The sequence below is a fragment of the Rhodotorula toruloides genome (genome assembly GCF_000320785.1).
Source record: "Rhodotorula toruloides NP11 unplaced genomic scaffold Scaffold3, whole genome shotgun sequence".
Lineage (NCBI taxonomy): Eukaryota > Fungi > Basidiomycota > Microbotryomycetes > Sporidiobolales > Sporidiobolaceae > Rhodotorula > Rhodotorula toruloides.
The window spans coordinates 1,397,927-1,421,514 of NW_015622963.1; the positions used below are offsets into that span (position 1 = coordinate 1,397,927).

Here is a 23,588-nt window from a genome sequence, read left to right on the forward strand (position 1 = left end):
GTTCGAAAAGCTGTATGGCATGCGAGAGAAGCTACGAAGAGCTGTCGTTGAGAGCGACGCAGATGCAGGCTTTGTGATGCGCCGAGTACTGTGCACGATCATCGAGGCAGATCAGTCTATGCCGTCTTGTGGCGGCAGGAGAGAAAGAGCTCGAGTTCCCACGTACCTGTCGAACGGTCGTCCCGCTCGAGAGCTCCCATAATCGCGCCGTGTGGTCGGAACTCGCTGCGGAGGACAGATTGCGCGTCAGCGGCGAGCTCGCTCCGTAATATCGAGCTGCCCCGCGACGCGACGACGGCGAGCAGGGGCGGCTTCAAGAGGGAGAGCTGGACGCACCCGAAACGAGATAAGCCGAGTCCGCCGAGTACGCCATGTCCCATACCCACCGCTGATGCCCCTGCAGCACCTTCTCGAGCTGGTACCCTGTCCCGTCCGCAATCCCGCCTCGCGCATACAGGTTGTTCGGATCTGCTTGAGCGGCGAGGGCGGCGGCTTGAGGCGAGAGGATGGGCGTCCATATCTTGATGGTCGTGTCGGCGGAGCAGGTGGCGAGTTGTCTGAGCGTACTGCGTCAGTACGAGCGAGAGGAAAGAAAGGCGACGGGCGCACTTGGTATCAGGCGAGACGAGCACCCGGATGAGGTACCGCGAATGCGCTTGGAAGCGCGTCTTCGGCTGCAGATCGGTGAATGCGAGGCCAGGTTGGATGGTCCAGACGTAGACGACACCCTGAAGATGCGAGAGAAGCATGAGCGAGCGGAAGCTGCGCTGGCGAGCAACTGGAAGCGTACCTTGTGGTTCCCGCCGACGAGCGCGGAACCATCTGAGGCGATGGAGACGGATCGCATCGGTACGTCCTCTTCTGGAAGCTGTATCAAGGCGAGAAGGAGTGAGTTGCGGTTTCCATCCGTTCGAACAGCTTCTGCCATCGACATGCACTCGCCGAGAAGTACTGAAACGTAGAGCTCGACAACTCACCAGCTCGTGACTACACCGGTCACCTCCCAAGTCCCACACCTTGATCGCGCCGTTCTGGTCGCACGAGACGAGCTCGCCCTGGTTCGAGTGCAGCGCGAGGTCGTTGACGGGCGCGAAGTGAGCGTAATTTCGCTGCGGCGAGGACGTTCTGCGGAAGTTGAGGAAGTGTCAGGACACGAGCATCTGGGACTACGCGGACGGGAAGCAAAAGCTGTCGGCGAAGCGGATCTCGCGACTGACCGAACATCCCAGATCTTGACCGTCCCGTCTTCGCTCCCGCTCACCAGCCACTTCGCCTCGTTCTGCCACGCCAAACTCGTCACGTTCGCCGTGTGACCTTGCAGTGTCACGAGCTATACGAGAAACACAAGAGCGAGGTCAGCTCCTACCGTCCGCGGGGAGAGAAGACCCAACTTGTCCACGCACCGGCGCTACATTCGTACTGCTCGCCGCCGCACTCTGCGCGATGTCGTATAGCTTGACTGTACCGACGCCTGCTGCCGCGAGGAAGCGCTTGTTCGGAGAGATGGCGAGGCGGTTTGGTTGCTGCGGAGTCGCAAGCGAAGTCAGCGTCCGGCGGCTTCCAACGCGGAATGGACCAAACGCTACGTCCACGGCAGGGGAGCGAAGCGGCGAGGAGCAGAGGCAGGAATGCGGACGCACATGGTCTTGCGTCTGGATTGTTCGGCTGCAGATTCCCGACCATGCCTCCCAGTATCTGCGAGAGACAGACGAAGACTATGATCAGCGCTGACGTCTGCGAACACCGCCGTTGCTCGCAAGCGCGAGCCTCATCATTGGGGAAAAGCGAGAGTACACCGTCCAGCCTCGAACACCTCGTCGCCCTTCTGCGCGCGGAGAACCTGAGCTCACCGTATAGTCCCATCGTAGCTCCCAGTCACCAAGATTACGCTCAGTGCATCCGCAGCCGCGCTCTGCTGGACCTGCTGCTGTTGCGCCGCTTGTGGGGGAACGCCAGGCTGGGTCGCTTGAGGCGGGAGGTGGGCGGTCTGAGGAAGGTGTACGCGAGTCGGCATGGCGGATCAGTCGCGGTAATGAGCGGATGGTTCAAGGGAAATTGCTGCTGAGTGGGGAAGGACGAGGTCAGACGAGGTCAAACGAAGCAAGCAGAGACTCTGCGACGCACGCGGTGACTTTGGAAGAGATGACGAGCTTCCTGAACAGCCTCGCAAGCCGGCAAACTGGCTGTGTCGAGGAGGATGGCGGGGAAGAGTTCGCGAGAGATGAGGGGGAGAGGCGCGAGATAGGCGTCGTAAGAGCGGGAGAGGGCGGCAAGAGTGCGGCAGATAGCTCAGGCAGAGCTGATGAGCTTCTCTTCGAGCCCGTCAAGCGATGTGTGCGAGGTGAGCGTGGTGTCGAAGGGAGAGAGCGGCGACGGCGACGACGAGCGAAGCCCTAAAGCTTCATTCGAGCCTCGCCAGAACGGCAGGAATAGCTGACGACGACTCAATGCCCTTGCAACAACATACGAGATCCAACGAGCTATAGCGGCGCGAGTAAACGAGATCTCCAGTTCAGTCTTCCGCCTCTTCCGCCTCGTCTCGCGGATTCACCCACCCCCTGGAGCCCCTCCATCCTTCCTTCTGACCCACGAGGAAGGCGTGGTCGCAGATCATGTCAGCGCTCGGTCGGTTCGCGGGGTCGATCTCCAGACAGCGCATGACGAGGTCGACCGCGTCTGCAACGCTGAAAGTTGACGGCTCATCCGACGTCGACGACGAGCTAGAGGCTGATGACGACGTCGACGACGAGATCTTAGACCGCATGGCGGCATAGGCGCGAGTGTCGGAGGAGATGCCCTGCATCGCTTCGTCCGGCGACCAGAACGGGCATTCGCCTAAGCGACGACTCGAGTCAGCATAGAGGTCGGCGGGCGAGAGGTAACGCGTGCGCACCGCAGATCAAGACGTAGCCGAGGACGCCCAGCGCCCAGATGTCCTGCTCCTTGCCGCCGTACCGCGCGCCCTTGAGGACCTCGGGAGCCGCGAAGCTGCGATAGGCAGGCGAGACAATCAGTCCACGCGAAAGTGTATCAGAGAAGTGTTCGCGCACTCGAGCGTCCCGGAGAACGTGTCAAACTTGCGACCCTCCTTGACGTACGCCGCCGAGCCGAAGTCGATCAGCCGGACGTTCCCATCCGCATCGAGCGTGACGTTCTCGTCCTTGATGTCGCGGTGCACAATCTGATGTTCGTGTAGGAACCAGACTGCGTCGGCGACCTGCGAGAGGATGCGGTGGATGTCGCGTGGAGGGAGGCCGTCGGGATGGGCGTCGACGTAGTCGAAGAGGTCTTGGCCGTGCCGAGGGTGAGAGTCAGGGTCGGATGTCGGCGAGGCGGTTGCTTGCGGCATGACCTGTGGGCACAATAGAAGTCAGCCAAGGTCGATGGAAGAGAGCGGGAAGAGGACTGACGAGGAAGTAGAACTCCGAGTCCTCCCAGTAATCGAGCAGCGGGCAAATGTTCGGATGCCCAGTCTGCACAACCCCGCCATCCTTCCCGCCGGTCCACAAGTCCAGCTTGGGCGCCGAGTCCCGCCTCACTGGCGTCCCCTTCTTTGTGATCGTCCCGTTCCGCCCTCGCCGCTTCGAGAGAAAGTTGAGCCGTGGCCGAGGCTCGTAGGGGACGCGGCGGAGGTGGTCGAGGACGTGCACCTCGATCGGAATCGGGCCGAGGATCTTGTGCTTCTTCCAGCAGTCGGCGAGGATCCGTTGCTTGATCACGTACTTGATAATCAGCTCAGGCTGTGCGTACCCCATGTGAGCCAATCAGAGTAAGTCAGCGCGTCAGTTGCGAAGAGGGAAGCTCAACAACACTGCGAACGCACCCCGACAGGCTTGCCGTCCTTGCCCTTCTCCCTCGCTCTCCGCACGCTCCCGTACGCACCCTTGCCCGCCTCCTCCTCGTCGCAGACGAAGCTGCGAATGTCCCGTGCGCCCGTCACAGCCGAGTACGTCCGCGGGTCAACCGGGCCGAGCGGTTTCGTCCAGTCGAGGTCGACAGCGGCGCCGCTTCGTCCTGCTACATCCTGCGAATCGTCGCCGGAGGGAGGCGCGATGTACGGAGTAGGCGGGAGGGAGGCAGATGCGGGAGCGGTCGAAGCGAATGGGTCGCCGTCGAAGGGTGTTGCAGCGACCGAAGGCGGCGTAGCGAGTCCTGTGTCGCGCAAACTTGGCTCTCCCTCCTCGAGCGAGCGGAAGACGCTCGGAGGGAGAGGCAGGCTCGGCAGGCCATGCGGCTTGGTCGGTCGAGGCTGCGCAAGCTCGACCGTCCGGTCCGAGTCTTCCGTCGAGGCGGGAGTCGCCGTGCCATTCGTCGACGAGTCAAGCGATCGAGGTGGCGAAGTCGAGCTGAGTGAGCCGGTGGCGCTCGAGAGCGATCCGCGAGACAAGGCTGGTCGCTGGTGAGTCGACGTCGACTCAGCCGTGACGTGCGAGAGGGCGAGGGATGGGTCGCTCTTCTGCCCCTTTCGGTGCGTCGGCTCGAAGGTGTCGATCGAGGGAAGCGGATCGGTAAGAGGCGAACGAACGGGATGCGTGCCGGTGATGGACGAGATCGAGTTCGTGTTCGAATGCGAGGTGAAGCCTCCCGTCACACCCGAGCCGGTTGACGTGTAGGAGAAGGAGGACTTGTACGTCGAAGGCGCCGGTCGAGATGGGTGCGCATCGTCTTTCGGCTTGTTTGACGGCGAATTGGAGCGAGAGCGATCCGGCGGCGTGTGCGGTAGCTGGTGTCCGTGTTTGTACTTGCCGTACTTGGACAGCGAGAGCGAGAGCGCAAAGTTGTCCTCCTCGTCGTCGCTCGACGCATCGTCCTGCAGAGACGGCCACCGCTTCCAGCGCGGTTTCCGTTGCTCCTCGTCTGGCTCGGCAGCTCCAGCCTCGCCCTTCTCTGCCTCGCACTCCATCCGCCCCTTCTCTTCCCGAGCTCGCATCGAAGCCAGCTCCGACAACTCGCTCCCTAGAACCCTCCACTCCTCCGTCGTTGGCGTAGGCACGAGTCCCGAGTCCTCCAGGCCATGCGCTTCTGAGAACGGAGCGCTCAGCCCGAAGGTCTGCAGCGACAACACGCCGCCCGTCGCCGTCGCCCGCCTGGAGCTCGCTCGACTGCGGTTCCGCGACGGAGGGAGCGAGGCAGAGGCGAGGCGAGGCGAGATCTGGCTTGCACCGGCCTCGATCTCTCCTGCTGCACGCGTACCGCCTGCACCGCTACCCCAGGAGCCAGAGTAGCCCGAGGGACCCGCACCGGCGTTGGTCGAGGACGGGCCGAGCGAGAAGCCCGCGCCTGGCGAGAAAAGGCTTTGGCTTCGCGCGCTCGCAAAGTACGGCGCCGAAGCCTGTCGTCGTTTCTGCTGGATAAACTGCGCAAGGGAGGTGGATGTCGAAGGGAAGGAGGATTGGGCGGGAGTAGCTGGATCGGTCGGCGGAAGAGAGGTGACGGGCGAGGAAGTGCCCGATGACGGGCGGGACGCGTTCTGGTGGACAGACGTGGCAGGCGAAGAAGACGCGGCGGGAGACGCAGGGTCGGACTCGACGGTCGGGAGGACGTTCAAGGCGGCGATGGCAGAAGGAAAGGTCGACCGCCTGTCCTTGATGCTTTTGGACGACGTGCTCCGCGACATGCCCCCCGCTGCGCCGTCCGCACTGGCACTCACTCTCCCTCGTCCGTCTGCGCTCCGTTCGTCTGCGTCGGACCCATCCTCGCTCGACTCGATCGCCTCTCCGCGTCGTCGTTCGACGCTGGCCGTACTTCCGCCTGTACTCCGCCTCTCCCGCGCGCGGTCCCGCGAGCCTGATGCGAATGGCAGGGGTGTCGTCGGCGTCACGGGTGAGAGAGCGAGGGAGGCCAGAGTCGCGATCTGAGAGGATGATCGGCTGTGTTGTCGAGAGAGTGGGGCGAAGGACGGTCGACGAGGCGCTTCGGCCGGCGGTGGAGGAGGAGGGGACATGCTGGCGACGAAAGGCTCGCTTTGCAAGCGCAGGTAGCCTTCAGAGAGCCGTGAAGGCGATCGAGAGGGGGTGCTGTTGCGGGCGAGTGGGAAGATCTCGTCAGCTGGCGTTCGCCGGGCCAAGTTCGGCTGGTTCGTGGTGCAGCACGTCTTCTGTCCAGCTCCAAGTGTCATCCGACCTCGAGAAGCCTCGCCGCCGCCTCGCCGGTACGTCCGTGGTCGGTCCTGCTCGACCCCCTTCTCGCCGGCCACGACGCCCTTGAAAGCGTAGCCTGACGTACTTGATGTTGCTAGACCTCCTCGATAAGCCGTCTCACGCTAGCAGCAAGTTCCGTCTAGGTCGTCGTCGTCCAGTTGTTCGCTGTTCGATGTTCGCAGATCTCGGTGAAATCAAGCCGTCTTGACAACGCTCTTGCAGGAGCACTGCATTCGTCGGCGACTGTGTCGAGCTAGCTTGGTCGACTGGACAGGCGCGCTGAGCCGATGAGCAGAGTCGAGCGGGCGGTTCGTGAGAGAGCGAGGTCCAGCGACTTGCGAACTGACAAGAGTCGCAGTGAATGAATAGACCACTATCAAGCTGGGTGCGTCGCAGTCAATACGTTCTATGCATTGCGGAGACGTATAAAGACGAAGGAAGACCACCGCGTCTACAGTTTCCCCTCGACCCGCTCCGACGTCCTCGTCTCTTTCGGCGCGGCCGTCGGCAGGTTCTTGTACGCGTCCGACTTGGTCGCGCTGATCTCGAGGCCCGTTGAGTCGTCGATACCGTCTTCGGCGATTTCCTCTGCGGGAAGAAGGGAGGTGAGCGCGTTTCTTCTCGAGGAGCACGGGAAGAGAGGCACGCACCGACGAAGGAAAAGTCCCAGCGGCGCTGTAAGCAACCCGAAGTTGAAATTAGCCACAGAACTCCGATCCTGCACAGTGGACGAAGACGCGACAGGGTGGAACAGGGCGACTCACCTCCTCGCCGCGCTTCATGAAGTCAGTCCTGCCGTCCCACTCCCTCCTCCACCTCACCGCGCCCTCCGCACTCCCCTCCCCGTCCCTCACAAACTTGCTACAAGCGCAAGTCGCAGCACCAACAACCAACCTCTCCTCGTCCCTCCACAACCCCAATTCCTCCACCTCTCCCGGCTCAGGCTCTCTCCCGCCCTCTTTGCCTGGCACGCGCAGGACACTTGGGTCGTCCAAGTCGCCTGCCAAGGCGCGACAGAGACCGATCTTGGTCGCTGCGTGGCTGAAGACAATCACCTTTCGCACGCCGCGCGCGGAGAGGGCGGTGGTGAGGCGCTGGGAGAAGGCGAGTGTGCGCGCGTGGAGAGCGCGCATGGACTCGCCTACTCGGGGAGGGGTAAGGAGGGGAGTCCATGGAGAGTAGGGCGTGAGAGAGGTGGAAGAGGAGGAGGAGGGCGAGGCGGCCGAGTCGTCGACGAGGGGGAAGTAGTCTTTGAGGAACGAGGGCGAGGCGAGCGCTGGGTGCAGGCCGCGTCGGACGGGGAGGTACCATTCGGCTGTGTATGAGCGAGAGGGAGTCAGCCTCCACTGCGACAACGTACATACCGGGGAAAGCCACGAGGGCTCGTCCGCTAGCAAGCCTCGAGCAGTACGACCGGACTCACCCAGTCCTGGCTCGATGAAGATAGGTACACCGAGCGCTTCTGCTGTTGGTGTCGCCGTCTGGACGCAGCGGTAGAGGGGGCTGCGGGAGAGACTCGTCCGATGTCAGCGAGCCTCCGTTCTGCGGATTCAGCAGGGCACATGGAGCGACGCAGCCGCTCAGGGTCCCACAAGCAGCAAACGAAAGCCCACTCACGAACTCAACACCACGACCCCCTCCTCCCTCGCCTGTCCCTCCCTCTCAATCCCCAACTCGCGCTTCAAGAACCCCGCCAACTCTTTCGCCTGATCCACCCCATGCGCCGACAAAGGCGGGTCGCGCGGAATGCCGGTCGGTGATGCCCAGGTTTGGGTCTCCCAGGAGAGTCTGAGGGAGATGAGGTCAGTTCAGCGGGAGGGGCGGGCTGAGAGGAAAGAGGACGCACCGGAAGCCGTGTCTGCAGACGTAGATCGCTTCGAGTGTCATGCTGGCGGCGTTGCGAGCGAGTGTGAGGCGGAAGAGGTGCCGAGGAGTTGGTTGCCGGGCGAGGAGGGGAGGGGAGAGCTGAGTGGATGTGGGAGGGCGTTCAGGTAGCAGTCTAGCGTCTCGTGAGCTCTGTATAATATGTAGCAAGTCCAGCAAGCGAGGAGCGCAGAGCGAGTGAAGGAGAGGAAGCCAAGGGACGAGGAGGAGGAAGCGGGTGAGCCGGTACGCTCGAAGGGCGCATCTGGGCCTTGGAGAGGAACACGGAGCAGTCTTCAAGCTCAAGAAAGCGACGAGGAAGCGAAAGAAGCAGTCGTGAGGGAGCGAGCCCTCCCAAAAGAGACCTTCGCAACTCGCTCGCGACGACCATGGCGAAGTAGGCAGCAACCAGCTGCATTTCCGACGTTCGATGCGTCGCATATGATACTCAGATGACCGTCCAATAAGTAGAAACGAACGAAAGACCGGAAGGCTCGAAGGAGGAGGAGAAGGGTATCGAGGAGGGGAGCGTCGCCGCCTCACATAGCGCCCTTGATGAGGTTCCACGCAGACGGTCCAATCGCCGCAATGTACTCGGGCGTACCAGGCTGGGTCGAGACGCCAAGCGTCTGGTTGCACTGGTCGAGCTTGAGCGTGCCGTTGAACGCGGAGTCGAGGTAGTTGTAGGCGTCGGCGGTCCAGACGACGGCCGCGACGGTGTGGTTGAAGCCCGGAGCGGACTCGAAGAGGATCTTGGCGCCGCGATCGCACTGCGACTTGACGTACGCCGGGACGGGCTTGTCTGCGGGCGGAGGAGAGAGTCAGCTTCCGCGAGTTCGACGAGGGCTGGACTGGTCCCGCCACGCACACGAGACGATGTTGTCGGTGATCGAGTGGTACATGAAGGTGGGGATGTGGACGACACCGTCGGTTGTCGCAGCAGGCGAGATGTCCTGCTGGACGGGGTTTCCGAGCAAGCCGAGGTTCGTGTACTTGGCGGCAGTCGACATGTTGAGCGTCTGGCGTCCGTAGCGGAAGAACGAGTAGAAGCTCTGGTTGTACAGGACGGGAGCGAGCTGGGTGTTGCACAGCGAGCGGGCGGCCTTGAGCGCGGCGGTGCCGTTCGGGAAGAGCTCGCGCTTAAAAAAGTCGTCCAGCTCGGGGTAGGCGTTGGCGAGACCGGTCAAGGCGCCCCAGGCAAGGTAGGCGCCAGGGCTGCCGTCTGCGCGAAGGTACGATCGAGGTGATGGAGAGGTCTCGTCAGTTGCTGGGATTTCGGCGAAGCGAGATCACCGAACGCACTGAGGAGGTCGAGTGTCGAGAACGAGTCGACAGGCGTGCCACCGTACGCGGCAGCGACAACGTTCAATCCCTTTCCATAAGTCGAGAGGAACTGGTTCGCCCAGGCACTGGCGTGCGCTCCGCCCGAGTAGCCGTGGAGGACAGCCTTGTAGCCGTCCGTCTTGGGGAGGATGTTGGGGAAGTTGAGCATGGCGCGGAGACCGTCGATGACGCCGAAGGCCTCCTGGACGCCGGCGATGTAGGCGGCCTTGGGCCCTTCGTGGTCCGGCACGGCAACGTACCATCCCTTGTACAAGCCGGCAAAGACGTCGATAGCGACGGCGGAGAGGATAAAGTCGGTCGCGTTCGAGCCGCCCCCGTTCTGCAAGGCGTACGTGACCTCGCAGTCGCGGCAGGCAGAGTCGATCGGCGCGGCGAGGACCATGATGCGAGGGGGCGACGCGGGCTTCAAGGGGGCGTAGAGGGTCGCGGCCGTGACGGCATCCTCGCCCGTCGCGAGGGTCGTCTTGTCTGCGAAGGTGGACGGACGACTTTGGGTCAATTCTGGGCTTCGAAGACCGCACAATCGCCCGCACTCACAGAGGACCTGATACGCCGCCGACGCCTCCGAGTCAAAGGGCGTCCAGACGGGACGAGCCTTGAAGACCTGGCCGTTGTCGGCGCGCTGGAAACCGTTTGGGGCCTGGTAGAACGGGTCCTGCGAGGGCGGGGTGGTCGTGCCGGCGGGCTGGAGTGCAAGGTTGCGCTTCGAGAGCGGCGAAGCAGACGCAGCGGTCGCCGCGAGAGCGAGGGCGAGGAGAGGAGTGCGCATGTTCAGCGACGGGGGGAGACGAGGGGCGGGCGAGGAGAGACGGTTCGAGCAGGCTCAAGATGCGAGTCTTTGACAAGTTCCTGTGTCGCTGGAGAACTTCAGCGAGAGAAAGAGAGAGAGAGAGAGAGCGAGATGCGGAGGAGAGGAAGGTGCCCCGCAACATTGCTCCGGGGCGACAAAGCGGACGCCGGACATTTCTCGCCAGCGACGCCTGCTCACGCGGTGTGCAGCAGCCAAATCAAGACTCGTAAAACGGCACCGTCGTCGGCTCACGAGAGCTGATCCGGCGACGAGGCCGACGGAGAGAGACGTGCCGCGAGCAGCGATCGCAGCGGAGCGACGGCGGCGGCGGAGATGCTTCGTTCAGCATGCCGTCTGTGGCCAGGAAGAGCAGGCAGAGCCACGCTAGGATCGCACGGAAAGCGGGAAAGGAAAACGCACCCCGAACCGCAAACCGCTCGATCCGCCCACGCGCCGACGAGGGTGAAAAGAGGCAAGCGTTGCAGGGGCAGAGGCAAAGACAACAAGCGACAGAGCGACAAACCCGAGAGAGAACAAAACACAACCGAGAACCGGAAACAAGCGCACGCCCTCAGTACCCGAACTGATCCCGCCAGTTCTCGCCATAGTCGCGCTTCATCCGCTCGTTCATCTGGTCAATGTCGGCCTGCACCTCGGCGACCGTCTTCTTCTCGCTCGACCCGGTGCGAGCCATGTCGAGCGAAGGTCGTCCCACAGGGCCGCGAGCTCCGGCTGCCCGCTGCCGCTGCCGCTGCTCGAGGAGGCGGATTGTCGTCGTCCGAGTCGAGCGTCAAGTCGAGCACCTCGTTCGCACGACTCGCGAGACCGTTCGCACTCGCCGACGAAGCGGGCGTGCCCGTTCCCGACGCAGTCGTCGGCGCCGTCCCGCTCACCCTCGACCGCTTCGCAGGACGCTCGTCGTCCTCGTCCGTGTCCGAGTCGAGCGTGAGCGCCTCGCTCGCCATAGCCGACGACGCGCGTGCCTTGCCCTTCCCGTTAGCGACGCCGTTGAGCGAGTTGAGCTTGCCAGGATCGGGCGCCGTGACGGGCGTGTTGCGACCAGAGCCGGCGGCAGAGGCGGGCGCCGTCCGAGGCTTCGCCGTGCCGTGCTTGTTGTCGTCCGAGCGCCACGTGCCGTCGGGCTCGACCGTCACCGACTCGACAGACGACGGGCAGATCTTGAGGATGTCCTCGAAGTAGCTGCCAACGGGGGACAACCCGTCAGCTTGAAACCTCGGTCAGGAGGAGCGAGCGAACGCACCCGTCGACAACGATGTCGTCCACCTTGAGGGTCTTGTTGCAGATCGGACACTGCCACTGCGGCGTCTGCTCGTTCATCTCGAACCAGATCGACGCGTCGAAGCAGGCGATGTGGCTGCAGTGTGCCGAGCGGATCGGGATCGCTATCCGCAGGAACGAGAGCTACCAAAGGAGCGTTGTGAGCGAGACGAGGCACGGAGAAAGCGGAGGAAGGGAAGCGTACGGGATCCTTGAGGTCGAGGCGGAACGAGCTGGCTTCGACGTCCTCGTCCGAGTTCAGGTCGACGACTGTGCGGCGAGCCGAGCGTCAGCGAAGCACTACAAAGGAAGATCTCGGCGCCACTCACTGCTCTTGATGACGTCCTCCTTCGACTTGGTCTTGCCCGACTTGACCTTTCCGACGACCGTTTCGACGGGCGTGTACTCGACGAGGTAGCAGACGAGGAAGTACAGTTTCTCCGTGTTGATGTAGATGACTTCGACGCGGTTCGTCGATCCCGCCGTCGTCAGCACGGTCGCGCCCTTGCCCGCACTGAGGTTGACAGGCGGCGCCGTCCCAGGCTGCTTCTTGATGCCCTTCGTGTTCGCCGGAACCGTCACTCCGTTCAGCTTGATCTCGCACGTCCCGGGGAACTCGATCGGCGCAGGGAACTGGTTCGCCGTCGGCCGGTGCAGGTTCCAGTTGACGTCGGACGTGCAGTAGAGGCGAACTTGGTACTGCGGGTTCGAGGGCGACTCCTTCGCCTTGGCGAGGAGCGCACGCTGCGCCTCGGTGAAGGTGAACGAGCACGTGCCGACTTTGCGGTCGCCCTGCGGGGCCTTGGTGAGCGTGACGACGGTCGAGAGCGCCTTGTCGATGCGGTAGAAAGGCGAAGGGCGGAACTTGATCGGGATCTCCTCGAGACGCTGATTCTGCCACGAGCCGGACCCGCTCGCTCCTGCGCCGCCGCTGCCCGCACCGAACTTGGGCGGAGGAAGCCTGTTCGAGACGCCCGCGCCGTACGCCGCGCCGTATCCCGCTCCGGAAGCGCCGTACCCTGGGGAGCTTCCCGCACTCCCGGCGCCGTAGTCGTTCCCGCCTGCGTACCCGTTCGCGCCGAGCCCGCTCCCGCCGGCGCCGCCGCCGGTGTAGACCCACGTCCCGCGTGATCCGCCGCCGGCGCCACCCGTCGTGGGCGAGCTGTAGGGCGCCGTGCTGGAAGAAGTCGGCGGTGCAGGGTCATGAGCGGGCGTGCGTGAGGTGGAAGTGGACGACGACGACGCGGACGAGCGCCGCCGGTGAGAGGGAACGTACGACGATGCGGCTTCGCTGATCAGCCGCTTGCACGTGTAGAAGCGCGTCTTGTCGGGGCGGCTGTACTCGCTCACGACGACGTCGAGGAGGGACTGGTACTGTGTGAGGATGCGAAAGGACGATCAGGTCCTGCGAGACTGGTGGGGAGCGCTGACCGACTTACGAGGTCGTTCTTCTTGCCCGTCACCCGCAGGTTGGTGAACAGCTTGTTGTTGATGCTGCGAATCGCGTTCTTGAGCCGGTCGACCGTCATGTACTGGAGGTCGCGGGTAGCCTCGGCGTACATCTGCGCGAGTCGAGTTGGAGTGTGAGTTCCGACGGATCGTCGCGAAGTGTCGTTTCTCCGACTCACCGCGCTGTCGGACGACATGCCGGGCGCTGGAGGCTCGAACTTGCGCTGGTCTCGAAGCTGGGCTTCGCAGGGAGGCGAGTCTTGACGGGGGAAGCTGGCCGGCGGTTCGTAGCGAGCAGCGACGGATGCAGTCGAGCTAGGTCTGCTGGAAGCGGCGGACGCGACAGTCGGTGAGGGAGAGATGGAAAGCGAAGGCGAGGGCTGTTGGCGAGGCGGAACTTGGACGCGGGGATCGGCGGCGGGCTGGGTGACAGTGACGGTGGCGCGTGGAGGAAGCGGAGCGCCGGGACGAGGTGGAGGAGCGTAGGGCGAGAAGGCGTAGGGGTAAGGATTCGGCGGAAGTCCGTAGATAGGCGGGTGCGGCGGGGCGTGGTGCGTGTAGATGACGCTGCCTGGCGGGGCTGGCGGGGCGGGGTAGGCGTATTGAACTGGTAGACCGGTTCTTGGATCGATGGAGGGGTAGACAGGCCAGTTGCCGTTCATGCAAAAAGGGCGCGAGGGACGAGGCGAAGGGAGCTGTGGGAACGACGTGCAAGGTCAGCCGGTCAGCGCTGCTCGTTCGAGTGCGTCTGGCTTGAAGGTCTGCTCGCCCTGCGTCCCACCAGCCCGGCCTGCCGCCTCAATCCCTCATCACCGTTCGAGAGGAGGAGATGGAGCGGTGTGCGTTCCCTGACAACGCCGCACGGCCAGGTCAGGGCAGCAATACTCCCGAAGCACATTCACGCTCCACCAGACGCGCTCCACAGATAACGGACCTCGCCTGGCCCGTTGACATCGCGCCACCACCCTAGCGAAGAGGTCCGACCGGCCACGACTTGTCCAGAGCACGTGTATGACCAGCCAGGCCGACTCAGTGAGACTGTACGCACCCCTCTGTGGTACCGATCAAGCCCTGCGTCGAGAGAAGCAGCGACCGCGACGGCCTAGTGGGGACAGAGCTGGAGAGCCACGGCGACAAGTCGAGAGCGTGTCGTTCGAAGCTGCAGGCTGCGAGAGGGTGCTGCCCTAGCCAGCGAGCCAATCCAGGCGGCGTACTGAGCCGTGCGAGCGGTGGTGTCGAGCCAACCCTCTCCCGCTCGCTTCTCTCGCCTGAACTTGTCACTGCTCTCCCCTCGTGCGCGCTTGCTGGTGCTGACAAGTCGCGCAGCTGCTGATAGACCGCTTGCGACTCGGCTACAGGCGCTCCCTGCTCGTTTCGGCCTTGTCCTGTGCCCTGAAGTTCTCCCAGGCCGAATCGAAGGCGATCCTCTGAAGGAGGAGCACCACCGCTTGCTGGGACGGCGTTGCTTGCACAGAGCCATCCACAGCATACTCGACAACCGCACGCAGACGCCAGCAGCGCATCACGGCGCGAGGTGACGGGATTCACGCCGATCCTCCGTTCGGGACGCTCCCTCGTCGCTCGCTTGCACCATCGCAGTTCCGTACCGCCGCACCTTCGACCTCAGCACGACTGCCAGGAGCACGAACGGCCCACATGCTCGCGCGTGCAAGGTCAACGTCCTCGCAGTCCGTCCCATCTTCCCTCCCGCTTGCACGAGCTGCCCACTGACCGCCTGCACCTTCGCTCCCGCAGGAGCTCGCCGACCGGTACGATGCCCAGCAAGCCCGGAGTGCCCGCAGAAGACAGCCCGCCGCCGCCGTACTCGTCGCCGTCGTCCCAGTCGAGCGAAGACGCCCAACCTCCCGGAGTTCGTCGTGCCGCCTCGTCCGCACGGGTCGCGCGCCCTACCTACGACGACAGCGACGGTCTCTCCGAGCTTACGGTGTCTTCTGACGGAAGGCAGCCGAGCACGAGGCGTTCAGTCGCGCATCTTGCGGTCGTGACTGCGCATCCCGCTCCTGCTCCCGCTCATGCTGCAGACCCACACTCCTTCACGAACAGTGCCCCTTCCCTGGCACATCCCCACATTCCTTCGCAGTATCTGTATAGCTACCCCGCTTCTGGCTCATACCCTTCCCAGGCTTCGTTCGAGGCGCACCAGCACGCTTACGGCCGTTCGACCGCGAGTGCGTACCCTTACTCGACCGCCCCGACTCCGTCGACCTCGTCTTCGGCGTACTACGGTACCGAGTACCCCATCACGCATTCGCCGAGTCCGCCCATCGCCGTCGACCCGACCTCAACCTCGCCCGCCTGGCCGCCCGTCTCGCTCTCGCCAGCCGTGCCGTCGGGCTTCACGACCCTCGACGCCGGCCTCGCCGCCCTCTCGCTGACGCACTCGCCGCAGGGAAGCCCGCACGACGCCTACCACCCGCACTTGTCCGGCTCGCCCGACGCTTTCGCCCACTACGCTCACGCCTACCCGGCTTCCTACCCGTACTCGGCCCCGCCGTACCCGCAGCAAGGGTTCTTCTACCCTCCGCCGCACACGCAGGCGCACGCTCAGCCGTCGATGCCGTCGTACGCGCCAAACGGGTTCGCCGCCGCCGCTTATCCGTACAGCTCGACCTCGCTCGTCCCGCCGCCCTCGCACTCGCCCGACCTCGCTCGCCCCCGCACGCGCGGAGGCAGCATGTCCCCGCTCAGCGCGCAGCACATGGTCGCCACCGCCAGCCACGACTCGAATGACGAGTCCAAGTGGAGTCCGTTCAGGCGCAGCATCGAGGAGGGCGAGCACCCGATGAGTCGCGGGACGTGCAAGTTCTTCAACCCGGGCATTGTGCGTCCGTTGAGCGGGCAGTGGTGAGGCAGAGCTGACTTTCGCTCGTCCGCAGGGATTCGGCTACATCGTCGACGACAGGGCTGAAGAGCTCGGTACCGATGGTGCGCGAACGAGCTCGTTTTCTTCTCAAGGGCTGCATGCTGACTGCGTGACTCGCGGGCCCCGCGCAGTCTTCGTCCACTACACCGGCATCGACCTTCCTCGCGGCTTCCGCTGCCTCTCGCAAGGCGAACGCGTGAGTCGTCGGCCCCCATCTCAGCGCCGTACTGCTCGCTGAACTGCAGCTGATGTACGTGGGCGCCCGCCTTACAGGTCGAGTATGTCCTGACCAAGAACATGCGCAAGAACCGCATCCAGGCTCTCCGCGTCACGGGCGAGAACGGTGCGTCCCTTCCCGGCTCTCCCTCATCGATACCTCCACTGACGACTATCACCCGCGCAGGCATGCCCCTCATCGGGCTCACCGGCAACCCCCAGCACGTCCGCACGATCCAGCGCACCCGCCGCCCGCGCTCGAACGGCGACCCCTCCTCGCTCTCGGACTGATTCACTCTCGCCACTCACTCGCTTTCGCATCGACCAAAAGATTCCTCCGCGACTCGATTTACCCCAGTGACATCGCTTGATACCAACGCCTCATCGCCACTCTTTGCATTCTCTTCGAACTCGACCTCGTCGCCCCAACCTCACTGTTTTTGCAGTCCCACGCATCTCGCCAGTCGTTGCATTCCATCACTCGTTTCTTGCAATCCATCGCAACTCACGCAGCAAATGCCAGACTCGTGCCGTCCCTTCCTACCGTCGTTGTCCTTCGCTCTCCCCCCTTCGTGAGCATGCTCTCCTTTCGTGCAGATAACCGTCTCTCGCCTTGAAGAGAAGCAGGAGGGAAAGGTGTCAAACAGCTTCGTTTCGTTTCGAGGGTATACAATTGTCCTCTCCTCTGTCCGCCCCAAGTCCAGGTGTCACAATGCGCCCCTTCCCTCGCCCGCGCTCACTCGACCTTCCTCCGCTTCGCATCAGGCGAAACACCCGTCACCGGTTTCTCTCGCCCGTTCGGTGTTGTTGTTGAGGAGCTGGACGGAGGAGACGAAGGAGGGTGGGTCAACGAACTGTTCATTCCGAATTCTGGGAGTCTGGGGTCTGGGTCTGGGTCTAGAGTTGCGAGGATGGGGCCGCGTGTAGGGTTCTACGAGGAAGAGAAAGAGTGTATCGTGCGAGAGGGGGAGAGAGAGAGGGGAGGGGAGAGGGGTCGGGGCCTCACTTCTGCGCGGCAAAGTACTCCTTGCTCGCCTTGGGGTCAGGCTTGATCGTCGCGCTCTTCGACTCGGGGTCCCAGTTGGCAGGGCACACTTCGCCGTGCTCGTCCGTGAACTGGAACGCCTTGATCAGCCGCAGAGTCTCGTCGACCGATCGCCCGACGGGGAGGTCGTTGATCGTGATTTGGCGGAGGGTGCCCTTGGGGTCGATGAGGAAGAGGCCGCGGAGGGCGACGCCGGCGTCCTGCACGCGGGCGAGTCAGTGTCCCGCGACACAGACCTCGAAAAGTGCCGGCCACACACGCACCTCGAGGAGCACGCCGTAATCGCGGCTGATCTTCATGCTCTTGTCGGCGACGAGCTTGAGCTTCAACTCGGGCCCGAGACCGCCCTCGTTGCGGTTCGTGTTGGCCCACGCGAGGTGCGAGTACTCCGAGTCGGTCGAGACGGCGAGGACTTCGGTGTTGAGCGCGGAGAAGTCCGAGAGGCGCTCGTTGAAGGCGAGGATCTCGGTCGGGCAGACAAAGGTGACTATCAGCGGGGGAGTGGAGATCGGGGAGGTCGGCGGGAGTGTGGGCGGTGGGAGGGTCGGGAGGGTCGGTAACGAGTGCGCAAATGAGGAAGGCCAGGGAGATCAAAGGGGGCAAGACGAGCAAAGAGAGAGGAGCGGAGAGGGAAGAGGGAAGGGAGGAGCAGGTCAGCTTCGGCACTCCCGCCGACGGACGAAGACGCTGCGCCACGCACAGTCGAGCGGGTAGAAGAAGAGGACGACCCATTTGCCCTTGTACTGCTCGAGCTTGACGGTCTGCGCGAGGGACAGATTAGCCACGGTGTCCCTCTCGTCAACCTCGCCACGCTCGACGATGGGGGCGAGAGTCTACGCAAACGCACCTCGAAGAAACCGTCGACGACTGCGGTTGCCTCAAAGGCGGGCGCGGGCTGCTGGACACGGGCGACCATGGCTGTGCTGTGCGGTGAGCGAGCGGTGGGAGCGGACGAGCGACGTGGGAGAGAGAAGTGGCAGTTGTCAGCGGTGGCTCGTCGAGTGTCTGCGATAGACTGTGGCTGTCTCCTGCACTTACTTTGGGGACTTGGCGAGAGAGGGTGAGGGAGAGAGAGGAAGCGGGCGAGAAGTGGCTCGGAAGTCGGTCGAATACGCCGACAGGGGGACAGTATGAGTAATTCACTCGCTCGTTGGCATCCAGACCAAATCGCCAAGTGAAACTCGATCAAGCGGGACGACGAGGAGGAGAACACCTTCAACCGCTTGCACTCGCTTCGAAGGCTTGCCTGTGCTGCAGTGACTGCTACGGATCCACTGAGTCGTGCCAGCGTCGCCCAACTCGCTTCCATTGCTCCCCTCCACTCGACTTGCGCAACCATGTCCTCCCCTCCCATTCCCGCCGACGACGCACCGCATATCTCCGAGGCGGAACAGAAGAAGCTCGATGCGGAGCAGGCCGATCGCGAGAGGCGCGAGCAGGAGGGTGAGTCTGCGAGATCCGCTTCGAGTCTCGACGAAAGGACGAGGAGAAGGAGTGGGATGGGAGGACGTCTGCTGGGCGGGCGAGAGGTGCAGACGGGCAGTGTTTTGGATAGCGAGGACAACCGATTGGGGCGCGAGCTGTTCTGTCGCTTCGAGTCTGCTCTCTTTTCGCTGGCTGGAGACGAGGCAGGCCCTCCTCGGCTGTCAGTTGGGCGCCACACATCAACCAGCGAAACGTCCTGCCACTGTCGCGCAACTCACCCGACTGATCCGCGTTCACTCTCGCGCAGCCCTCCCCTACAAATGGCGCCAGACCCTTACAGATCTCACCATCACCCTCCCCGTCCCGCCCGGCACGCGCGGAAAACAGCTCGACGTCCAGATCAAGAAGAAGCATGTGCGCGTTGGGCTGAAGGGACTGGAACCCGTGCTGGAGGGAGAGTTGTTCAGGGAGGTCAAGGTCGATGAGAGTACTTGGACGTTGGGTGCGCTGGCTTCCCTCTAGGCAGACGTGCGCTTCCCTCCGAGCCTGGCGCTCTGGACGTCGCGCTGCACGTGCTTGCGGACGGGAAGTCCCGACTGACGGCTTACTGGCACGCAGACGACTCCTCCGAACTCACCCTCTCGCTCGAGAAAGTCTCGAACCAATCCTGGTGGCCTCACGTCGTCCTCTCGGCCCCCAAAATCGACACGACCAAGATCCAGCCCGAGAACTCGAAATTGAGCGAGTTGGATGGCGAGACGAGGGCCATGGTCGAGAAGATGATGGTGCGTTGCAGCCAGAGAGTTAGCTTGCGGATGTGAGTGGGATGGGCTGACTCGACTTGTCCGGCGTTGGACGCACAGTTCGACAACCAGCAAAAGGTGTGTCTCTCCACCTCTCTCCCCCCTCTTCCCCTCGCACAAGTCGCGCTTCTCGCCAGCTCTTCTCCCGCTCTCCTCGCGCGCTCTCATACTGACTTGCCCCGCTCGTTCGCCCTTCGCAGCAGATGGGCAAACCCACCTCGGACGAACTCCGAAAACAAGAGGTCCGCCTCTCCCTTTCCCGTATTCCCTTCCTCGCTGTTCCCTTCTCCCTCTCCAGTAAAAGAGGAGAAGCGGGGCTGACCACATCGTGCGGGCGCGCGCAGATGCTCCGCAAGTTCCAGGAACAACATCCCGAGATGGACTTTTCCAAGGCCAAGATCGGCTGAGCGGCGCGAAGTCTGGCGGGCGTGCGAGGCGGAAATGTGCGAGGGGGGCAGAGTGGTGGAAGGGAGGAGGTAGAGGAGGGGCGAGGGGGAGTGTTGTACGAACATGAGGATCGCAAGTTGCCTTCAGATCCGCGGTTCCGAGGTCTTCTGCCAGTCGGTTGTGCCCGGGAGAGAGGCAGCGTGCCGCGCGTGGTCGTAGAGATGACTTCATAGGGCGAGTGAGCCCAGAGAATCGGGTCAGCGTTGTTGGAGGAAGATGGGAAGGAACCGCCGCAGGGAAGAGGCGAAAGCGCAATCGGCGGGACGTACTCGAGCGGGTCATCATTCGTGCAGTCAACGCACGAGCTCGCTCAGCTGGTTGCGGTAGCAGCAGGAAACGACGCCGCGCTGACTCGACAGCTTTGAAAGCAGGAGACGGGCGGAGAGGAGCGGCAGCATTGAGGCTCGTCTGACGGCTTTGCCGGGAGCTCATGCAGCAGGAGAGCACAGTGGTCGGCCTCGCGAGCGCAGCGTAGTCGAAGCGAGGCCGGGTCAGCAGGATTGACGAGCGAGAAAGACGGATCTGGGGTTCTTCGTTGGGTGAGACGTGGCGGAAGCAAGCCGGCCCAGTCACGTCAGGCCTAGTACGCGCTCGTCAGCCTCTAGGAGAGGCGGAAAGGCTGAATCCCTTCGTTTGGCGGGTTGGAAGTGGGCGCGAGGAGGAAAAAGTCGCCAGTCGAGCGGGTTCAAGGCGAAGCACTTGACAAGTCTGTTCCGTTCGACGGACGGCCACCTCTTTTCCTCTTTCCCTCAATCCCTGTCCTCATCGGATGGGTCGCGCGAGACGGGTCGTGGCCAAGTGCGAGGAAAGGGGAGGGCGAGGATGGCGTCGAGGGCGAGGGGAAGAGCGCGACGAGGTTGAGCGACCAGCCGGGGAGCAGCTACCCAGTGAGCATCGTCTAGTGCAGTCGAGCAGTGTGAAGGAGTGAGAGAGGGAGGGAGCGAGGTTTGTAATGGCTGATTACAAGTTGAATACAATCGAGTTTAATGTTGCGCGCCGGGTGGCTCGTGCTGGCGGACGGCGACGAGGGCTCTCCTCCTCGCGAGTCGACCAACCAACCAGCGCCAGCCATGGGTGTGCGTGCCACACACTCTCTCAGACTAGACGCACACTGACGAGCCACCCACGCCACGCAGTTCCGCCACAACAAGCGAGTCGACCCGTCCTCGTCCTCGAAATCTTCGGCACCGCCCAGCTCGAACGGAGAACGGGGCTGGGTGGACTACGGGGCACACAGGGCTGACCGTGTTGCTCGGAAACAGCGTCTTGCACCGCAACCACTTCCGCAAGGACTGGCAGTCGCGCGTCAAGACTTGGTTCGACCAGCCCGGCAAGAAGCACTCGCGCCGCGTCGCTCGCCAGGAGAAGGCTGCCAAGGCCGGCCTTAGGTGCGTCAGCCGTTCACTTGAGGTGTCGGGGCGCTGGGAGCGAGGCGGGACGGGGTGTTGCGAGCCGTTCGTTGGGTCCGTCGAGCTGACCGTGTTGCTTCCCTCGGTTCTCCCCTTTCTCTCCCCTCTTTCGATTCGCCTTTTACCCTTCCCTGCGACACTCGACTCGGCACACTCGACTCGACTCGGTTTGCGCGGCTGGAACGGATGTTGGTGTGACGGTCGTGGTGCTCGCGGTGGACTCGCACTCGTGGTGGAAATGCGTGACGGTGCTCGCTCGGTGTGCGGACGGTCACGGCGACTCTGTGGTGGTGCTGGACGTCGTGTGTGCGGGACCTCGTGACTGCGCAGGCCGACCGAGCTCCTCCGCCCGGCGGTTCGTCCCCCCACGATCCGCTACAACCGCAAGCTCCGTGCCGGCCGTGGCTTCACCAAGGCCGAGCTCAAGGCCGCCGGTATCCGCGCCAAGGAGGCCCTCTCGATCGGCATCCCCGTCGACCACCGCCGCCGCAACCGCTCCGAGGAGGGCCTCAAGCTCAACGTCGAGCGCCTCGAGGCCTACAAGGCCCGCCTCGTCGTCTTCCCCAAGAAGGCCGGCAAGGTCAAGAAGGGTGACACCGAGGTGCGTCCGCTCGGAGTGTTCTGTGGGTTGAGCGAGTCGCTGACGGCTTCCGTTTCCCTTCGCCCCGCCCCGCCCCGCCCTTCCGACTGCCTTTCCTTCGACACTCGTTCCACTCGCTCCACGAACCCATCCACGACTTTGCCACTGCGCAGGGCGCCGACAAGTCGACTCCCGCCGTCAAGTCGGCCCAGGCTGCGTTCCCCATCCCCGCCGGCATGACCGCCGAGCAGCCCCGCTCGATCACCTCGGAGGAGAAGGAGTTCAACGCCTACGCGGCCCTCCGCAAGGCCCGCTCGGACGCGAGGCTCGTCGGCGTCCGCGCCGAGCGCGAGAAGAAGAAGCGCGAGGAGGAGGAGGCCAAGCGCAAGTAAGCGCGCGCGCGCGCTTGCGAGCGAATCGGTCGTGGGTAGCCAGCTCGGGATGTGCACCGGGGGCGTGTAATAACCGAGTCTTGCGCTGTGTTTGTCCCCCTCTCGCGCGGTGTTGAGGAGGTTCGCTCGAGGTGCGAGAGGCGGTTCCGCTGGCTTCTCTCGGGCGGCCACGGGGTCGCGGAGGTGCTTGAGTGGATGAAGGGGATGCTCTCGAGGCTGTCTGCCTCTCACAGCGAGGAGAGCGAGGTTGTTAACTTGGCGAGACTTGCTCTTTCGCTCCTTCGACTCGTTCCGTTGCTCGCATCGCTCAGATTCGCTTCGAACGCCCGCGCCAAGCTCGCGATGACTGCTACACTGCCAGACCACCCCAACTCGTCCGCCCCCACGCCCTCCTCGTCCGCGGAAGTCCACACCGTCACGACTCCAGATGGCGATACCGCGACGCTCTCGTATGCCCCGCTCGACCCGGCGGCGATAGAGCAGTCTTGCAGGTCGGAGAAGGACGGAGCCGTGATCTCGTTCGTGCGTCTGGTCGTCTCGCTGTTGTGGCAGGAGGTGGGGTCCATCTCGGATGCTCACTGTCGGCGCTCTGACACCTCGTACGCAGGTTGGCTACACGCGAGACAACTTCCAAGGTGCCTGCGAGGCTTTCACGGCTGTCGCAACTGGAGCGAACGAGCTGACATCGACCTCTGCCTTCTCCGCCTGCGGACTCTCTCGCCAATTCGCAGGCCGTACCGTCACGCACCTCACCTACGAATCCTACGTCCCCCTCGCTCTCAAGACACTCGAGTCGCTCCTCTCCGAAGCGCGCAACCTCCCGCCCCCTCCACCCGCGCCCTTCGCAGACCCTCACTCGCACGCCTGCTGTCCTCCCTCGACCCCCTCGCCCGACGGACGGATAGAAGTCTCCCGCATCCACGTCGCGCACCTCCTCGGACCCTCACCGCCCCTCACGCCCTCAATCGTCATCTCCGTCGCCTCCCCTCACCGACGAGAAGCGTTCTACGTCTGCGAATGGATGCTGGAGATGGTCAAGCGGCGGGTGCAAGTGTGGAAGCGGGAATGGTACGCTGAGGAGGAGGGCGAGTTTGTCGGGAGGGATGGAGAGGGGCCGGATGGGTTTGGAGGACGGGCGGGCGAGGCAAAGTGGAAGGAGAACTTTCCGCAGGATGCAAGGAAGGCCGCGCAGGGCGGGCGGTGATACCTCTTCTCGCAGGAGAGCGTGCTGTGGGAAGTGGTCGCCCCGAGACTCGTGAAGGGATGCTGCGAGGTCGACAGGTTTTTCCGCTTGTCGCCATGCTCGCTTCGCTTCCGAACTTTCGCTCGCGTCGCGTTGGATCGGGTACGATGACCGACCGTACGTCTCGTGACAGCGTGTGAGCGCATTCTGCTACAGCTACCGAGTGCGGATTGAAGCCTACGGAGCGAAAGTCAGCTGTGCAGACCGAAAAGCGAAGAGTGACGAAGGAGAGCGCACGAGAGGGCAATTTCAACATCTCAGAGCGCGAGTCAAGCATCTC

General features: G+C 63.6%; 10 protein-coding genes across 10 annotated transcripts; 4 read left to right on the forward strand and 6 right to left on the reverse strand.

Moving 5' to 3' along the window:
- Positions 1-31: 31 nt before the first annotated feature.
- Positions 32-2,014, reverse strand: RHTO_05111 (WD repeat protein, G protein beta subunit-like protein; the record flags this gene model as incomplete). Its single annotated transcript, XM_016418774.1, has 10 exons — positions 32-88; positions 167-225; positions 337-557; positions 610-728; positions 791-868; positions 978-1,125; positions 1,218-1,330; positions 1,404-1,523; positions 1,641-1,695; positions 1,851-2,014. The coding sequence occupies 10 exons, from the start codon at positions 2,012-2,014 to the stop codon at positions 32-34; spliced, it is 1,134 nt and encodes a 377-aa protein (XP_016276050.1).
- A 498-nt stretch (positions 2,015-2,512) lies between these two features.
- On the reverse strand, positions 2,513-5,944 carry RHTO_05112 (serine/threonine protein kinase; the record flags this gene model as incomplete). Its single annotated transcript, XM_016418775.1, has 5 exons — positions 2,513-2,835; positions 2,894-2,988; positions 3,051-3,352; positions 3,411-3,740; positions 3,824-5,944. 5 exons carry the CDS (start codon positions 5,942-5,944, stop codon positions 2,513-2,515), a joined length of 3,171 nt encoding a protein of 1,056 aa, XP_016276051.1.
- A 647-nt stretch (positions 5,945-6,591) lies between these two features.
- RHTO_05113 (phosphoglycerate mutase) lies at positions 6,592-8,027 on the reverse strand (the record flags this gene model as incomplete). Its single annotated transcript, XM_016418776.1, has 6 exons — positions 6,592-6,728; positions 6,791-6,815; positions 6,905-7,455; positions 7,564-7,643; positions 7,758-7,928; positions 7,987-8,027. The coding sequence occupies 6 exons, from the start codon at positions 8,025-8,027 to the stop codon at positions 6,592-6,594; spliced, it is 1,005 nt and encodes a 334-aa protein (XP_016276052.1).
- A 515-nt stretch (positions 8,028-8,542) lies between these two features.
- RHTO_05114 (secretory lipase) lies at positions 8,543-10,116 on the reverse strand (the record flags this gene model as incomplete). The annotated part of the gene is made up of 4 exons (XM_016418777.1): positions 8,543-8,805; positions 8,872-9,225; positions 9,306-9,815; positions 9,885-10,116. The coding sequence occupies 4 exons, from the start codon at positions 10,114-10,116 to the stop codon at positions 8,543-8,545; spliced, it is 1,359 nt and encodes a 452-aa protein (XP_016276053.1).
- A 656-nt stretch (positions 10,117-10,772) lies between these two features.
- RHTO_05115 (zinc finger, MIZ-type protein) lies at positions 10,773-13,526 on the reverse strand (the record flags this gene model as incomplete). Its single annotated transcript, XM_016418778.1, has 6 exons — positions 10,773-11,337; positions 11,399-11,559; positions 11,621-11,685; positions 11,745-12,789; positions 12,855-12,977; positions 13,044-13,526. 6 exons carry the CDS (start codon positions 13,524-13,526, stop codon positions 10,773-10,775), a joined length of 2,442 nt encoding a protein of 813 aa, XP_016276054.1.
- A 994-nt stretch (positions 13,527-14,520) lies between these two features.
- On the forward strand, positions 14,521-16,255 carry RHTO_05116 (Cold shock protein domain containing protein; the record flags this gene model as incomplete). The annotated part of the gene is made up of 6 exons (XM_016418779.1): positions 14,521-14,552; positions 14,620-15,706; positions 15,762-15,810; positions 15,880-15,944; positions 16,022-16,091; positions 16,152-16,255. The coding sequence occupies 6 exons, from the start codon at positions 14,521-14,523 to the stop codon at positions 16,253-16,255; spliced, it is 1,407 nt and encodes a 468-aa protein (XP_016276055.1).
- Positions 16,256-16,700: 445 nt separating this feature from the next.
- RHTO_05117 (peroxiredoxin (alkyl hydroperoxide reductase subunit C)) lies at positions 16,701-17,925 on the reverse strand (the record flags this gene model as incomplete). The annotated part of the gene is made up of 5 exons (XM_016418780.1): positions 16,701-16,782; positions 16,971-17,209; positions 17,273-17,496; positions 17,710-17,770; positions 17,857-17,925. 5 exons carry the CDS (start codon positions 17,923-17,925, stop codon positions 16,701-16,703), a joined length of 675 nt encoding a protein of 224 aa, XP_016276056.1.
- A 421-nt stretch (positions 17,926-18,346) lies between these two features.
- On the forward strand, positions 18,347-19,644 carry RHTO_05118 (nuclear movement protein nudC; the record flags this gene model as incomplete). The annotated part of the gene is made up of 6 exons (XM_016418781.1): positions 18,347-18,452; positions 18,742-18,936; positions 19,053-19,219; positions 19,298-19,315; positions 19,438-19,479; positions 19,582-19,644. The coding sequence occupies 6 exons, from the start codon at positions 18,347-18,349 to the stop codon at positions 19,642-19,644; spliced, it is 591 nt and encodes a 196-aa protein (XP_016276057.1).
- Positions 19,645-20,754: 1,110 nt separating this feature from the next.
- Positions 20,755-22,065, forward strand: RHTO_05119 (60S ribosomal protein l13; the record flags this gene model as incomplete). Its single annotated transcript, XM_016418782.1, has 5 exons — positions 20,755-20,760; positions 20,821-20,852; positions 20,947-21,072; positions 21,424-21,694; positions 21,847-22,065. The coding sequence occupies 5 exons, from the start codon at positions 20,755-20,757 to the stop codon at positions 22,063-22,065; spliced, it is 654 nt and encodes a 217-aa protein (XP_016276058.1).
- Positions 22,066-22,407: 342 nt separating this feature from the next.
- Positions 22,408-23,269, forward strand: RHTO_05120 (molybdopterin synthase catalytic subunit; the record flags this gene model as incomplete). Its single annotated transcript, XM_016418783.1, has 3 exons — positions 22,408-22,587; positions 22,673-22,700; positions 22,797-23,269. 3 exons carry the CDS (start codon positions 22,408-22,410, stop codon positions 23,267-23,269), a joined length of 681 nt encoding a protein of 226 aa, XP_016276059.1.
- Between the last annotated feature and the right edge of the window lie 319 nt (positions 23,270-23,588).